The sequence below is a fragment of the Ovis aries genome, chromosome X, assembly GCF_016772045.2.
Source record: "Ovis aries strain OAR_USU_Benz2616 breed Rambouillet chromosome X, ARS-UI_Ramb_v3.0, whole genome shotgun sequence".
NCBI lineage: Eukaryota > Metazoa > Chordata > Mammalia > Artiodactyla > Bovidae > Ovis > Ovis aries.
Genome location: NC_056080.1, coordinates 122,044,548 through 122,062,199, shown reverse-complemented (window position 1 = coordinate 122,062,199; position 17,652 = coordinate 122,044,548). Strand labels below are relative to the sequence as shown.

The following is a 17,652-nucleotide window of genomic DNA, read 5'->3' as shown; positions in this document are numbered from 1 at the left end:
AAAAACAGCTCAATAGCAAAAAGTGAAATTAGGTATAGAGGGCTAGGAGGAAAGAAGAAGGAAGCAAAGAAAGCAATGAAGGTGGAAGGGAAAGCCAAGCCATTTCCAGCACCATGCTGCCCTTCCTGCCAAGAACAGGAAGAGAGCTGCCTTTTGCATGCACGCATGCCTAATGAATCACTTCAGTAGTGTTCGTCTCTTTGCAATCCTCCGGATTGTAGCCTACCAGGCTCCTCTGTCCATGAGATTCTCCAGGCAAGAATACTGGAGTGGGTTGCTATACCCTCCTCACATTTTGCAAAGCACCTCTACATAGACAAAATTTTTCTGGACAAAAACCCTAATGGGAATGGAAAGATGAGTGGTCCATTCTCATGATCATGTTTAAAGTGTAACTTCATCATCAGGCTCTTCAGCCCAAGAATGAGGGCAGCAAGTGCCTCATGGTTTATTTTTATAAACCACTCCAATCACGTCCCAGATCCCAGAGGGGCCCAGCCTGTCTTATTTAAGACCGCACAACATTGTTATTAAACTCGTGTGTGCCTGAGGGACACTTCCTATCTGTTTCAGGGGAAGAGAGAACCGAAGCTGAGCAACTTAGCTCTCTGGCCCTTGTCTTCCAGCCAGTATTTTAATAGTGGCAGGAAATCAGAGAAGCAGCTCAATGATACTCTAAGTCCTGTGAGCAGATTGAGCAATTGCACCTGGATTAGTGAGCTGATCTATCATCAGTGAGCAGTTCTGAAGTACTTATTGGACACAAGATTTTGCATTAGGGACTGTCAACCTTTTCCATGAAGATGACATGATCCATGCTTTCAGGAGCTTCACGGTCCTGGGACAGAATTCATTCAGTAATGTATTCATTTTTCTGGCTGCCTAACAAATTACCATCAGCTTCATGGCTTAAAATAATACCCATTTATTCATTCACAGTTCTGTAGGTCACAAGTGCACCATGGTGTAATAGGAACCTCTGCTCAGGGTCTTCTAAGCTGTCAGCTGAGCTGTATTTTCGATAGGAACCTCTGCTCAGGGTCTTCTAAGGTGTCAGCTGAACTGCATTTTCCTGTGGAAGCCCAGGACTCCCTTCTGTGCTTGTGTAGTTGTGGCAGAGTTCAGAGTTCCTAGTTACCCTGTAAAAGGAAGGGCTGTGCAATAAAGGGGGGAAAAAACCTCTCTCTCCAAATCTGCTAATTGAAAACAACCTTAGCCTGGCAAGAGTTAGGTAAGAGGATTTCATTGTTAATGAGTTAATGTTCTACACTACTGCTGACTCAGACCTAAAAGGATGGTGTGGAGATGAGCTAGTCCTGGCTGAGAAAGCAAAACGGTGAAAGAGCTTAAAGCTCACATAATAATGAAATAGGTCCTTTTTCCTAGGTTATATTCCAGACAGTTTAGAGTTTGATTCAGGATCCTGGAATGCTACTACTGAGTCAGAATTTTGTATAAATAATGAGAGCAAGTCTGACCTAGAAAAGAGAGATGAAGCATATAAAGTTCAGCCAAAAGGGGCTTTGCATTTGGGGGCAGGGGGCAAGGAAGCAGAGACAGAAATGTAACATTAGATTGGGGAAAATAGAGACTTCACTTAAAGAGCACACACAGAATCTCACAGGCTCTGGGACCCAGGGCAAAAGCCATAATTGAGTAGGAACTTAGGTAAGACCCACCTGCTGGTCTTGGAGGGTCTCCCCAAGAGGCAGGAGGCAAATGCAGCTCACTCTGAAAACACAGACACTGGCGGCAGCCATTTGGGGGAGCTCCTTCTACCACAGGGTACTGCTGCTCCTCCCTCTAGCTTATTAACCCCAGGACCCAGTCCTGCCCTGGCCTAACAACCTGCAGCTGCCACTGTTGGGGCACCTCAGGCCAACCAACTAGCTGGGCAGGGACACAGCCCCACTAGGCAGCACACAGGTTGCCTAGACCGTCTGAGCCCACAGCCGCCTCTGGACAAGGCCCTGCAAACCAGAGGGCCCAGCTCCACCCACCAGCCCCAGAATGCCCTGGGCCCCAGCCCTGCCTTCTAAGAAGCTTGCTTTAGCCTCTGAACCAGCTGCACCCACCAGGGGGCAGATACCAGGTGCCTAGAAAACCATAGTCCTGGAGCCTGTGGACCCAGCATGCTTATCAGTAGGCCAGACCCTTCCCTTAGACCAGCTGGGTCCTGGCCCTGCTCACTAGCAAGCCAGTACAAGCTTTGGGACACTCCAGGCCCCAAACCCAGCTGTGTCAAGAACAACCCATTCCCCACCACTAGAGATCTGACACCTACTCTGGTTACCCTGGGTCCTGCAACCAGACACTGGGACCCAGTTCTGCTTGTCAGTAGTCCAGCACTAACCACAGGACCTGGCTTCATCCACCAGTGGGTGGGGAACAGCCCGAAACTCTTCTGAACATGGACTCCACCCACTAGTGAAGCACTAGCCTAGAGATAGTACTCTTGGAGTCATCAATATTTAAATCAGTGGTTCTCCATCATAGATGCAAAGTAAAATCACATGGTGACTTACAAAACTTGCATATGTCAAGGCTCTACCCTAGACCAATTAAATTAGAACCTCTGAAAGTGGGCCTAGGCATTTGCTGGGTTTAAACTCTTCAGCTGATTCCAATTTGCAATCAAAGCTGAGACCAACTGGCATAGAACAGTGCTTCTCAAACATTAATGAATAAAAGTCACCAGGGGACTTTACTAAAATGCAGATTATGATTCAGTAGGCCTGGGGTGGGGCCCAAGATTCTAAATCTCTAATGCCATCCCAAGATTTTGGATTAAAGCTTACACATTGAGTAGTAACAGTATGAAACAAAGTTTTAGTCACTCAGCTGTGTCCAACTCTTTGCAACCCCATGGACTATAGCCCACCAGGCTCCTCTGTCCATGGAATTCTCCAGGCAAGAATACTGGAGTGGGTAGCCATTCCCTTCCCAACTTAGGGACTGAACCTGGGTCTCCTGCATTGCAGGGAGACTCTTTACCATTTGTGCTACTAGAGAAGCCCAATACTAATGTGAACCAGGATTCAAAATTACTGTTAATCAGTGCAAACTGAAAAGTATGGGGCCATTGGATGGTTAGTGCCTCCTATAGCTCCTGGACACTGAGAAGCAGACAGGAGAGGCCGTCTCAGAAAGCTTTGTAAACTCAGAGAAGTAATTTGCCCAAGAACACACAACTCACAAATATCTGGGCTGGGATTCAAACCTTGATCTGTCTGGGAACTTTCCTGGTGGTCCAGCAGTTCAGACTCTATGCTTCCAATGCAAGGGATGCAGCTTCGATTCCTGGTCGGGTAACTAAGATTCCACATGCTGCACAGTGTGGCCAAAAAAGCAAAAAAAGAGAGGGGAAAAACCCAACCATTATTGACTCCAAAACCTTAATTGTACAAAGAGATATCTCTGGGGGGAAAATGCAATGTTTCCCCAAATGAGATTCTAATAGGCCACACTGGCAAAAGGCACTGTGTCTCTGGAATGATCCCCATGTCTACCTCTCCATCTACCCCTCTTTCTTCCCTTTGATCTTTCCACTAGCTTTGTTTCCTTTCTGTAGTTGCCACCACATCTTTCAGAAGTGGAGGCACTGCATGAAAAGGAGCCAACATTGCAGGCTGCCTTCATGGAGGCCAGCCAGATTTGATGTCCTCCTTCCCCAAGTACTGTGCCCTGGAGCCTCCTTTAAGCAGAGAGAGGAAGACACAGGATACAGTGCTGCAGTCAAAACCAAGCATTCTGTTTCCCACTACTTCTGCCTCCTGACATAGCAGCAGCTCTGTAATGAAAATCTAAATCATTTGTGTGCACACATAGCAACTGTTTATTTGCTGTTAGCTTTGAGGACACAGTAGGGGTTCGATACATTTAGAGAAGAGATCAACACTGGGAGAGTCTAATCTCATAAGGAGACAAAATGAAAAACGAACCCAAAAATGCATTCCTCCACATCTGAAAGAGGCCAGTAATAAATATCTTTCAACTTCAGCCCCTCTCCAGCTCAGAAAAATGCCTTTAAAACTGTGATGCAGAACAGACATGACTCCTTGTAAGGAGATGACTCCTTCTGTCTGCTTGCTAAAAAAGCTTTACTAGGTCTGGTTGGAGATTGATTGTGAAACCATACAACTTTCCTCTCAGGCCACTGAGTGTCCTACCTTCCATCTTTTACAAAATGCATGCACTATTAGTTTTCTGGAAATTTCCATTTTTTTCTCACCAACAGACTTCCTGGGACTAAATACAATCCAGAAGTTTCTCCACATTAGTATTTCTACCAACAGTGAATACCTGATTGAAGAAAGTGTCCTTATCACATTTTGAAGGGGCCAGACCTCTGTCTTAGCGCAAACTATTGGACAGTTTATAAAATCTCTGCTTGCCAGCAGCTTCCTCATGCCTTCATCCTCCCAGGTTTTCTCCTCACCCAACCCAAACCTCATATTACCACCTGCTCTTGCAGAAACTCAGAAACCAGAGCTGGTCCATTTTGGTTTGGGCACATGCTCCTGTAAGGCAGGGACCCACTGCCTGGAAGTCACCAGCATCTGAAAATCAATGCAGGCAGCTACTCCCCTAGGACTGGCATAATGAGAGGTGACATTAGGCAGAAGGATCATTCAAGACAGGTCTGAGTGACTTGAGACCTGCAGTATACTGAGGGACACCCAAGGTGGAGATATTATAACCCTACAGAAAGTGAAAGAGGAGAGTGAAAAAGTTGGCTTAAAACTCAACATTCAAAAAACCAAGCTCATGGCATCCAGTCCCATCATTTCATGGCAAATAGACGGGGAAACAATGGAAACAGTGACAGACTTTATTTTCTTGGACTCCAAAATCACTGAAGATGGTGACTACAGACATGAAATCAAAAGACGCTTGCTCCTTGGAAGAAAAACTATGACAAACCTAGACAGCATATTAAAAAGCTTTGCCAACAAGGTTCCATCTAGTCAAAGCTATGGTTTTTCCAGTAGTCATGTATGAATGTGAGAGTTGGACTGTAAAAAAAGCTGAGCGCCGAAGAATTGATGCTTTTGAACTGTGATGTGGCTGAAGACTCTTGAGAATCCCTTGGACTGCAGGGAGATGCAACCAATCCATCCTATAGGAAATCAGTCCTGAATATTCATTGGAAGGAGTGATGCTGAAGCTGAAACTCCAATACTTTGGCTACCTGATGCACATTGGAACTGACTTATTGGAATAGACCCTCCTGCTGGGAAATATTGAAGGCAGAAGGGGACAGAGGATGAGATGGTTGGATGGCATCACTGACTCGATGACATGAGTTTGACTAAGCTCCTAGAGCTGGTGATGGACAGAGAAGCCTGGCGTGCTGCAGTCCATGGGGTCGCAAAGAGTTGGGCATGACTGAGCAACTGAGCTGAACTGAACAGGCATGTCAATTGGGTAGGTGCTGTCAATCTGACATTCCTTCTTGAAGGAATATCCTGCTAAGTAGGCTCTTCAGAAATGCTCAGTTGGTTTTGAGCTAGCCTGCCACCCATCACCCCTCTACACACAAGATCTAAGTGGTTCTGAGAGTCAGAGAGGATCCATGGTTAGGCACTCGATTTGTGTGTACAGGAGGGAGCATGTTAGCCAGCCAAGCGTGGGACAGACCCCTGTCTCTCAGATCCTCCCTTTGCTCTTTCAACCCTCCCCTAATCCATGGGCTCTCGTTCCTCTCTACTTAACAGGGACAGACAAGGAAGGCTGGCTCAGCGTCCAGAGTCTGCTCTAGGCCACAGGGGGACAAAAACAAGCAGGCTAGTCAGATATCTATTCTGTGCAAAAAACAAGACTTGGCAGGAAAGAAACCAGACACTGGCAGTGAGGAATTTAACTTCAAATTGAACAAGGGGCTGGATCCCTCTTTGAATATAAGCCCCCGTGGGCCTGGTTTCTTCACAGGAAAAAAAAATCCCTTTTAAATCCTATCCCCTTTCCCTGGAAAAGGAGAGGAAACTGGCCAACGAACTAATACCTTATACAAGATGACAGTCATTTTAAATGGTTCTTTTGAATTAATCCCTTTCTGCTCAGCCTCCTCTCTAGGGTATAGCTACTTCACAGTGTGTTCAGGTATCTGAGCCAGGGAGGGCAGCGAGGCATTGGGGAAGCAATGTGGAAGGAAATCGGGAACTGAGAACACTCACTGAGCTGTTATTTTCCTTTTGCCTCTGAAAGCCCCAAGGTCCATGCTCTGCCCTTCTCTGCCATGCTCTGTGCCAAAGGAGGCTGACCTCGATGGACTGTAGCAACAGACTTTTTTGTCAGCTGGCATCTGGCTGGGGCTGGCTAATGGTGGGCAACAGTAGGAGATCCGAGAGCAGGAAGAGAGGGAAATAAAGATTTTGTGCCCCTGCCTCCCTCCCAGGTGTGTTACATTTAGGCAGTGGGTTTCCCTGGTGGCTCAGACAGTAAAGAATCTGTCTGCCAATGCAGGAGTCCCAGATCCAATCCCTGGGTGGGGAAGATCCCCTGGAGAAGGGCATGGCCACCCAGTATTCTTGCCTGGAGAATCCCATGGACAGAGGAGGCTGGTGGGGTACAGTCCCTGGAGTCACAGAGTTGGACACGACTGAAACTTTGTTTCACTCAACTCTTCTGCCTAAAGACACAGCTCCTATCAGATAGCCCCTCTTACACCGCTAGAATTCTTGCTGGGTTCTAATAACACAATTTCTTCCCTTTGCCCCTTCAGTGTTTGGGGTGATATCAGCTCTCCACCATTCATCGTCTCTGCATGCCCCACCATCATGGTAGATTCCCTGAATTCTACCCGTACCACCATAAATAGCCCCTTCATTAAGCTCAGCTAGGAAAACTCCTTGAGTATACCATCTGTTTCCTGCCAATACCCTAACTTAAACACTTACATCACTTTCACAAATTTTATCCTGCAGAATTCCAAAAGGTTCCCTAGACTTCTGAGAAGAAAGATTACCTGATCCAACTGCCTTTTCTAAAGAAATGGATCTGCATTTTCTCAAATGACAGACATATTCTCCATATACCAAGCTCTCCTAAATTAAGGTTGCATTATTGTGCTTACACAATAGAAATGAAGTTTGAGCCAGTTCCATTTTTGTTTCACCTGTTCTTAGTCATCTTGGTCGGGGAAAGGGGGTGCTACAAACCTAATTACATTGTTTTCCTCCCAGTGAGGTATGCTCAACTTTCTTTACCTTAAACACTTAATCCAGTTTTATGGAGAAAATACTTGCCATTAATTCAAATATCAGTTCCCTACTATCTGGTATCCCTATGTTATTCCCCATCTTGATGAAAGCCTACATCCCAAAGTGATCATACCAAAATGTTCACTTGTCCTCACCATCACAAAACCACTAGACATCAAGTGTTATGGGATCTATTTCCTAGATGCCTTTATAAAATTTTAATATGTTCTATTTAACCCAGTATACCCCAAATATTATCATTTCAACATTACTTGGCCTTTTGGCTAAAAGCAAATGTAGTTAGTATCTGTTCTTATCAGTATAAAATTATTAATAAGGTATTTTAATTCTGGTATGTAACAAAATATTCTAAATATCTTCATTCAGATTAGTCCATCTGCTCCAGCCCCACAGTCACTGCCTTAGTTCAGGACCTGATTGTCTTACACCTAGACTATTGAAATATCTATAGCCTCTCCTTATTTTCTTCCATTCTCCCCACATTTGTCAAACTGATCTTTGAAAAACACAAATACGTTCACATCACTTCCCTTTCAATGGCCCTCCTTCAGGATAAAATCCAAGCTCCTTATCCTGGTTTAGAAGATCCCATTAGTATTTACCTTTGCAGCCTCAGCTTTTGCCACCTCCCTTTTCACACCTTTATTCGTCGTTCTTGTGATGGAGCCATGTCTTGTCAAGTCTCCATGCCCTGCTTTCCATGTTCCCTTGTATGGTACACACTTAGCCTTTGCTATCTCTCCCTATTCATCTCTCAGACTCATCTTAGACATCATCTTTTCTAGAAATATTTCCCATGAACTCCTTCATCCCCAAATTGGTTTAAAAGCCCCTGTATGTGAACATTTAACCCCCACCCCTTCAATTATTAGCACTTAACACACTGTTTGACAATTATTTATTTACATGTCTGTCAATACCCTATCACTTTTAGGGTAACTGTATCTTTATCTTTCCCCCCCAGTACTTAGCATAGAAAGTGGCATATAGATAGATATTCAAAAAGTGTGTCCTGAATGAGTGATTAAATGAATGAATGAGCTCATGAATGGAGTATACACTTGAATTCACTTACCTCCATAAGGCCGATATATGGACCCTGATTGGCCCTTCTTAGGATGGCCTGTAACTAATGAGAACACTTTTTGCCGTTTCTCTCCTTCCAGGTAGGGCTGTTCTGGGTTGTATAAAAACCACACTGGAGTGATTAAGAATAGAAAAAGATGAACTGGCCTTTTGAGTCACAAGCCGTCCCTAGTCCCTAAAACTGTACTTATGGAACAATAGAGCTAGCCTGAATTAATTAAGGAAGAGTAGGGGAGATAAATGCTCTTCCTGAGAAACACCAAGTTCCTCACCATCCATCAGCCTTGAGCACAGATGGGATGGAGGCCAGGCCTAAAAATACATCAGCCCTAGGTGACATCAGGACTGTGTTCTTTTATGTCTAATTCACCCCAGATGGAAGGGAAAGCACTTGAAAGTCTTTGAAACAGGCAGAGAAACATGTATCATGCTGGGAATGACTATAGGGGCAAAAGGCCACTGTGGATTTCCTTGTCAGTGAAAATGAACTCTAGTAAGAATTTCTATAAGGAACCAGCAGAAACATCCTTGTCATCATCATTTTGAATTAGTATTTATTGAACACACAACAAATGCTAGTCTCTGCTCAGAACATCTGATGAAAACCATTCCTGTATCTATAAGAGACGAGGGAATACTTGCCACTATTTTAATGCCAGTCACCCGGCCAGAACACAAAATGAACTCTTATGAATATTTTCTGAAGCATAATGAGGAAGGAATCTTAGGCTACATGCAAGCATCCTTGATTACTGTTTTTTTTCCACTGGCAGTCGCTCTCCCCACAAGCTTCGTCACAACCAGAAAGGAAGAGAAGCAGGGAAAAAGAGGAAGAGTCAAGGCACAATCATGAGAGAGGCATACAAAATTGGGCAGGGGCGCTTCATAGATGTTTGCAGATGGCAACAAATATCAAGGGAGGACCAAAGGAATGGAGCAGCAGGAACCAGCCCTGTTCATCTAATGGCTCCTCCCTGCACTAGTATTTTGTTGTTGCTATTGATGCTGTTGTTTGGTCACTAAGTTGAGTCTGACTCTTTTGTGACCCTATGGACTGCAGCCTGCCAGCCTCCTTTGTCCATGGGATCTCCTAGGCAAGAATACTGGAGTTGGTTGCCGTGCCATTCTCCAGGGAAATCTTCCCAATTCAGGGATGATTGAACCCATGTCTCCTGCATTGCAGGTGGATTCTTTACTGCTGAGCCACCCGGAAAGCCCATAAGTGTTTTTACCCAACCTTTAAGCTTTGGGGTAAGTGACAGAAGATGCAGAATTCTGAAGAACTGCTTGATTGTACAGCTTTCAACTTAGGATCTTTCTTATTATTTTGTATTAAAGGGCACTTTGGGACTTGGAGGCCAGTGGGTACTCACCAGCTAGATAAATATTTGAGAGAATTATTGTCCTTGGTGAATTTTGTAAATAGCCACTGACCCACTGATTTAAGGCAAAGTGAAAATGAATGATGAGTTAAAAAGCATACAAACACTGTGTTACATGACTGGCAAGTGGGTAGCAACTGGCCTAGTCTTAGTACTTCTTTTCAAGGCTCCCTTCCCTCCTCTTTCCCACCCTCTCCAATTCTGCCAAATCTCAAGGTTTGAGGCAGTGGTCAAGCTCCATGGTATAAGAATTGGTGTTCCTCATGATGCTCTCCACCAACATGACAGGCTTGGGGTTTCTTCCAGCAAAGCAAGAGAGCCAGGTGCAAATCAACATGGCTGCAGCTGCGCCACCTCCAGCACAGTAATAGGCCCAGCCAAGCCGACAGGTACCTGTGGAAACAGGGATAGAGACATAAGGGTTAGATTGTCTTCTCATACATTCTCTTGGAGATGTTCAGGTTAAAGTGAGAGTAGGGAACAGTGAATGAGACTAGGCTCACTCTTTTCTCTTTCTTCCTTTGCTGATGGCTGGTATTAGCTTTAGCAAGAGGTTATAAAATGGTATTTTGTTACACATCTGTAACAGAATGGGGGTGGTGTGGGTAATGGCAGTGGTGGTGATGCTAATGACAATGATGACAAGAACAACTTGATCAAGTGTCAAGAACTATGTTAAATTCTTTAGACATATATCTCAATGAACATAATAGTAACTATAGGAGTTAGGTACTCTTATTATCCCTACCTATTTTATACAAGATGAGGCAACCTAGGCACAAGTTTGTGGAAAATCACACAGATAGGAAGTGGTAGAATCAGGATATAAACACTTGCTCATCCTAACTCTGCAGCTTCACACTTTTAACCACACTGATATACTACACTGCATGAACTGTTTTCAAAGAACTATATCCTGTATCATGGGGAAATTTGCAGGCAAAATCAAATTACTTGCTCCATGCCATGTGTCTCTATTCTAACCTAATCTTTCAACATCCAGGGAAGAAATATGCACTGGAATCAAGGCCAATCTTCTAAGGGGTAATTTCAGTCTGAAGGATAATGGGAAAAGTCACCTGCTCACAAACATCCACCACACCCATCATTTATTCTAGCACAGGTAGATTCTTTCCTTTGAAGTATTTGTTTTTTCAGAGATCCATCAGAAAAAGTCAATGCCCAAAGAAAGAGAGCTATTATATCACAAGGGATCAGAGTAATAAGTAACTGCTGAAATCAAGTGCTTAAGCAAATAGGACTCCAGAAATTGGAGTAGATGCCCAGTAATACAAAATGGCAAAGGAATCCTGAGAGGGAAAAAAAAGCGGCTTTCACCTATATCACAGTCCTATAGAAAGCAAGTCCTGACTATAGTCAGTCAGTGGTGATGTCAAGACTGATTTTCAGGGCAATTTACATGTATTAATTGAAGTATAGTTGATTTACAAGATTATATTAGTTTTACATGTACAGCATTGTGGTTCAGTACTTTTACAAATTATAGTGTTAGTCACTCAATCATGTCCGACTCTTTGAGACCCCATGGACTGTAGCCCAACAGGCTTCTCTGTCCATGGGATTCTCCAGGCAAGACTACTGGAGTGGGTTGCCATTCCCTTTTCCCGGGGATCTTCCCAATTCAAGGACTGAACCCAAACCCAGGGATTGAGCCCAGGTCTCCCGTATTGCAGGCAGATTCTTTACCACCTGAGCCAGGGAAGCTCTTACAGATTATACTGCCATTAAAATTTATTATAAGGCAATGGCTATAATTCACTGTGCTATACAATATATCCTTGTTACTTCTCTATTTTATACACAGTAGTGTGTATCTCTTAATCCTATACCCCTATCTTGTCATGCCCCCCTTTCCTAGTCCCACTGTAATGAAGTTTCTATTCCATATCAGTGAATCTGTTTCTATTTTGCCATATACATTCGTTTGTACTATATTTTTAAATTCCACATATAAGTGATATCATACAGCACTTGTCTTTCTCTGTTTGACAAATCACTAAGCATAATATTCTCTAGATCCATTCATATAGCTGCAAATGGCAGAATTACATTATCAATATTTTTATGACAGAGTAATAGTCCATTGCATTGGGTTGGCCAAAATGTTTGTTTGGGTTTTTCCATAACATCATATGGAAAAACCTGAACAAACTTTTATATATACTTTTATATATATATATATATATATATATATATATATATATATATATATACACACACACCACATCTTCTTTATCCTTTCATCTGTTGATGGACATTTGGGTTGCTTTCATATGCTTTTTATTGTAAATAATGCTGTTATGAACATTGGGATGCATGTATCTTTTTGAATTAGTGTTTTCATGTTTCCCTGATCTATACACAGGAGTGGAATTGTTAGATCATACAGTCATTTTATGAGGACTCTCCAAACAGTTTTCCATAATGTCTACAGCAATTGATATTCCCACCAACAATGTACAGTGTTCCCTTTTCTCCATGTCCTTACCAACATTTGTTATTTGTAGGCTTTTTGATGATAACCATTCTGACATGTGTGAGGTGATCTCTCATTGGTTTGACTTGAATTTATGATAATTAGTAATATTGAGTACCTTTTCATGTACCTGTTGGCCATCTGTATATCTTCTTTGGGAAAATCTCTATTCATATCTTCTGTCCAATTTTATTTATTTTTTATGGAAATATAGTTGATTTACAATGTCATATTAGTTTCAGGTATACAGCAAAGTGATTCAGTTTTATATATATAAATAGTCTTTTAGATTATTTTCCATCATAGGTCATTAGAAGGTACTGACTATAGTTCCCTGTGCCATAAAGTAGGTCCTTGTTGGTTATCTATTTTACATATAGTACTGTATATTTTATTTTGTTTTTATTTATTATTATTTTTTTTACTTTACAATATTGTATTGGTTTTGCCACACATCAACATGAATCTGCCACAGGTGTACACATGTTCCCCATCCTGAACCCCCCTCCCTCCTCCCCCCCCCCCCACACCATCTTCTGTCCAATTTTAAATTGGTTGTTTGTTTTTACAATATTAACTTGTATGAGCTATTTTTTAATATTTTGGGTATTAATCACAGTAGGTCATGTTATTTGCAAGCATTTTCCTCCATTTCACAGGTTCTCTTTTTATTTTGTTGCTAGTTTATTTTGCTGTGCAAAAGCTTTTAAGTTTAATTAGGTCCCATTTGCTTATTATTGCTTTTATTTCTTTTGCCTTGGAAGACAGACACCCAAAAAAGGCAATGCTACAATTTATGTCAAAGAGTGTTCTGCCTATGTTCTTTCCTAGCAATTTTGTGGTTTTGGGTCTTACATTTAGATTCTTAATCTGTTTTGAGTTTATTTTTGTATTTGGTATGAAGAAATATTATGGCTTTATACATAGCTGTACAATTTTTCGGCACCACTTATTGGAAAGACTGTTTTTTCTCCATTGTATATTCTTGTCTCCTTTGTCATGAATTAATTGACCATAGTGTGTAGGTTTATTTCTGGGCACTCTATTCTGTTCTATTAATCTGTCTGTTTTTGTGCCAGTACTATGCTATTTTGATTATTGTAGCTTTGTAGTATAGTCTGAAATCTGGAAGGGTCATACCTCTAGTTGTTCTTTTTTTTTCTCAAGATTGCTTTGGCAATTTTGAGTATTTTATGGTTCTACATGAATTTTAGGATTATTTGTTTTAGCTTGGTGACAAATATTATGAGTATTTTATTAGGGTTAGGGTTTTAATATTTAGGGATTAAAAGATGCTTACTCTTTGGAAGAAAAGTTATGACCAACCTAGACAGCATATTAAAAAGCAGAGACATTGCTTTGCTGACTAAGGTCCGTCTAGTCAAGGCTATGGCTTTTCCTGTGGTCATGTATGGATGTGAGAGTTAGACTGTGAAGAAGGCTGAGTGCCAAAGAATTGATGCTTTTGAACTATGGTGTTGGAGAAGACTCTTGAGAATCCCTTGGACTGCAAGGAGATCCAACCAGTCCATTATGAAGGAGATCAGCCCTGGGATTTCTTTGGAAGGAATGATGCTAAAGCTGAAACTCCAATACTTTGGCCACCTCATGCGAAGAGTTGACTCATTGGAAAAGACTGATGCTGGGAGGGATTGGGGGCAGGAGGAGAAGGGGACAACTGAGGATGAGATGGCTGGATGGCATCACTGACTTGATGGACATGAGTCTGAGTGAAGTCCAGGAGTTGGTGATGGACAGGGAGGCCTGGCGTGCTGCGATTCATGGGTCACAAAGAGTCGGACATGACTGAGCGACTGAACTGGACTGAGGGATTGCATTAAATTTGTAGATTTCTTTCTTTCTGTTGTATAGCCATTTTAGCAATATTAAGCCTCCTAATCCAAGAGCATGAGCTACCTTTTCCATTTCTTTGTATCACTTCAGTTTCCTTCATCAATGTTTTACAGCTTTCAGAGTATAGGTTTTTCACCTCTTTGGTTAAGTCTGTTCCTAAGAATTTTATTCTTTTTGATGTGGTTTTAAAGTGGATTTTTTTAACTTTATTTTTCCGATAGTTCATTAACAATGTATAGGAAAGCAACAGACTTCTGTATATTAATCTTATATCCTGCAATGCTACAGAATTTATTTATTAGTTCTAATAGTTTTTTGGTGAATACTTTAGGTTTATTTATATGTTGTATTGTGTCATCTGTAAAAAGTGACAGTTTTACTTCTTCATTTCAATTTGGATGCTTTTTCTTTTTCTTGTCTAGTTACTATGGCTAGCACTTCCAATACCATGTTAAATAGAAATGGCAAGATTGGGCATCACTGTCATATTCCTGAATTTAGAGGAAAGGATTTCAGCTTTTCACTGTTGAGTGAGCATAAGTTAGCTGTAGGTTTGCTATAACTGGTCTTTATTATGCTCAGATATATTCACTCTATACCCATTGTGATGAGGGTTTTTATCATGAATGGATATTGAATTTTGTCAAAATTTTTTTCTTGCATCTATTAATCATGTAATAATCATGTGACTTTTTATTTTATGAATCTGTGTATCACATTGATTTGTAAATACTGAAGCATTCTTGCATCGCTGGAATAAATCCCACTTGATCATGGTATATGATACTTTTTATATTTTGTTGAATTTGGTTTGCTAATGTTTTGTTGAAGATGTTTTCATCTATGTTCATCAAACATATTAGCCTGTAATTTTCTGTTTTTGCAGTATCTTTGTTTGCTTTTGGTATAAGAGTAATGGTAAAATGAAAGTGTTAGTTGTTCAGTTGCATCTGACTCTGCAACCCCATGGACTGTAGCCTGCCAGGCTCCTCTATTCATGGAATGCTCCAAGTAAGAATACTGGAGTAGGTAGCCATTCCCTTCTCCAGGGGATCTTCTTGACCCAGGGATCAAACCCAGATCTTTTGCATTGCAGGCGGATTCTTTACCATCTGAGCCACCAGGGAAGAGTAATGGTGGCCTCATAGAATAAATCTGGGAGTATTCCTTCCCCTTCAATTTTTTTTGAATAGTTTCAGAAGGGTAAGTATCATCTTTTCATATGTTTGGTAGAATTCCCATATAAAGCCATCTAGTTCTGGATTTTTGTTTGCAGGGAGTATTTTTGAAATTACAAACTCAATTTGACTACTAGTGATCAGTTGGTTCAAATTATCTATTTCTCCTTGATCCAATCTTGGCAGAGTCTATGTTTCTAGAAATTTTCTTTCTTCTAGTCTGCCTAATTTGTTGGCATATAACTATTCCTAGTATTCTCATTATTTTCTGTATCTCTGTGGTAGCGGTTATTATTTCTCCTCTTTCATTTCTTATTTTGTTTACTTGGGCCTTCTCTCTTTTCTTATTGGTGATGCTAGGTGAAATTTTATCAATTTTGTTTATCTTTTTAAAAAACAGATCTTGGTTTCATTGATCTTTTCTATTTTTTTATCTTTATTTTCTCTCTGATCTTTATTTTCTTTCTTCTACTGACTTTGGTTTTTTTTTGTTGTTGTTGTTATTCTTTTTTTCTAATTCCTTAGGTTAGGTTGTTTATTCAAGATTTATTTTTTTCTTAAGGAAGGCCTTTGTTGTTATAAACTTCCCTCTTAGAACTGCTTTTGCTGAATCTCATAGATTTTGATGTGTTGTGTTTCAATTTTCATTTGTCTCAAGTATTTTCTGATTTCCTCTTTGGTTTCTTCATTGACTCGTTGATTTTTTAGTAGCATGTTGTTTCACTTCCATGTGTTTGGGCTGGAAATGGAGGGGCTAGAGCTGGAGCCAGTGTGAGGTGGAACTTCTGCTCAGTGGCTGTTACCACCCTGTCAAGGATTGGATCTGATCCCATCTTGCTGGAGGAAAAGCTCTGAAGTCTGAGCTCAAGCTGACTCTGTTGCCTTTATGCATGTATTTTCCCCTCTCCCTAAACCAGGACCCTTGTCCCAGAGATGGAGAGTGCTTAAGTAAGGGGGCCTCTCTGCTCAAGTCAGCTGCAGACAGTGATTCAAACTGTCTCCAATAAGCTGCCTATACAGACGACTGAAACTGTTTCCTCTCTGCTCAGGCAAAGCCTCAGATGCAAGATCCCTTTGTTCCTCATAGCTGACTACTGCTCCAGCCTCTGCCACCCATGTTACCATGCCATATCACAAGGCAGGCAGGGCCCATGTGAATTCTCAGTGTAAATTTGGGATTGAGCTATAGTGGAATCCTCAGAGGTCTAGGCTGCTTCTGATACACTGCTTGAATAAGCACCCATGATAGCCACTGCTATTCTACCGAGACTTTGCCCTAGGACCCGATCACCTCTGTATCCCATGGTTGAGTCTTCTCCTTGGTTGTGGCTGCCCCAGATCCAGTGCTGCATTGTGATGTGGAGTGAGCAGCACTGGAGCATTATCTTGGTTTGGGCTGGGGCACAGCAAGACATTCATGGGAAACTGGGCAGTCACCAGAGAAGAGCTCTCTATGCCCTGCCTAGGGAGCAAGCAAGCATGTGTACACAAGCACATGAGCAGAGTTCAGGCGTCCCACAACCCTACTCCACCACCCTTCAATAATCCCTGTGGTTTTCCAACCAGCCAAAATGGCTTGTCTCCTATACATAGGACCCCAGGACTGGGGACCCAATCTGTAACTCTCACTGTCTCCATCCTTGCATTCTCCCTTCCCAGGGACTCAGGTCCTTTTCTTCCTTCCTATCAAATTACGTATGTATCTTTCATATAGACTTGCTTGTGCAGGAGTCCTTCTGACAGTTTCCAGATGATTTTCAGTGAGACTTGTTCCACACATAATACATTTTTGATGTTTTTACGGGGGGGATGTGGTCCCCAAGTCCTCTCACTTCACCATCTTGATTGATCTCCCCTCATGACAATTTATTTTTCAATAACCAATTATTTATTTTCACATGGTTCCCACTGACTCTTAATTTTCTGTTTTTCTTGTCTGGTTGGCATGTTATATAAAGAGTCTAAGATACCCCCAAGTTAGGCTGCTTTGCTTTTCCATTAGGGCCAGGCTAATTTATCCCTAATTTCCCACCTTAGAAATAATCTTTCTACCACCAAGGCATCAGTCATGCTGTCTCTCTTGCTATAAACAGCTTCTTTCCTTTTATTCACCAATTCATATCTTCCTAAAAATACTCTTCAGGATTCAGCACCTCCAGGAAATCTTCCCTGGCTAACCCCAGTGAGCTCAAGTCACCTCAACCAGGTAGCCCTCCAGGAATTTATCTATATACCACTTACATAAGTATATCTGTTAGACAAAGTGTTGGAATAAATATTTTCAGATCATGTATTTTTCATTTACTCTTTACCTCATTCCAGATTGTTGGCTCAATAGAGTAAATGTATTTGTTTCTTTTTTGATAATGCCCCCCATGCTCTGTCAACAGTGGATGCTCAGTATGATTTAGCCTAACAATACTTCAAAGATA

General features: G+C 41.7%; 1 protein-coding gene across 1 annotated transcript in view; it reads right to left on the bottom strand.

Moving 5' to 3' along the window:
• Positions 1-4,809: 4,809 nt before the first annotated feature.
• Positions 4,810-17,652, bottom strand: part of LHFPL1 (LHFPL tetraspan subfamily member 1) — a 64,103-nt gene continuing 51,260 nt past the window's right edge. The window contains exon 4 of the mRNA XM_027963347.3: positions 4,810-10,084. Coding sequence (XP_027819148.2) covers positions 9,903-10,084 — 182 coding nt within the window. The 3' untranslated portion in view covers positions 4,810-9,902. The remainder of the gene's footprint in view (positions 10,085-17,652) is intronic.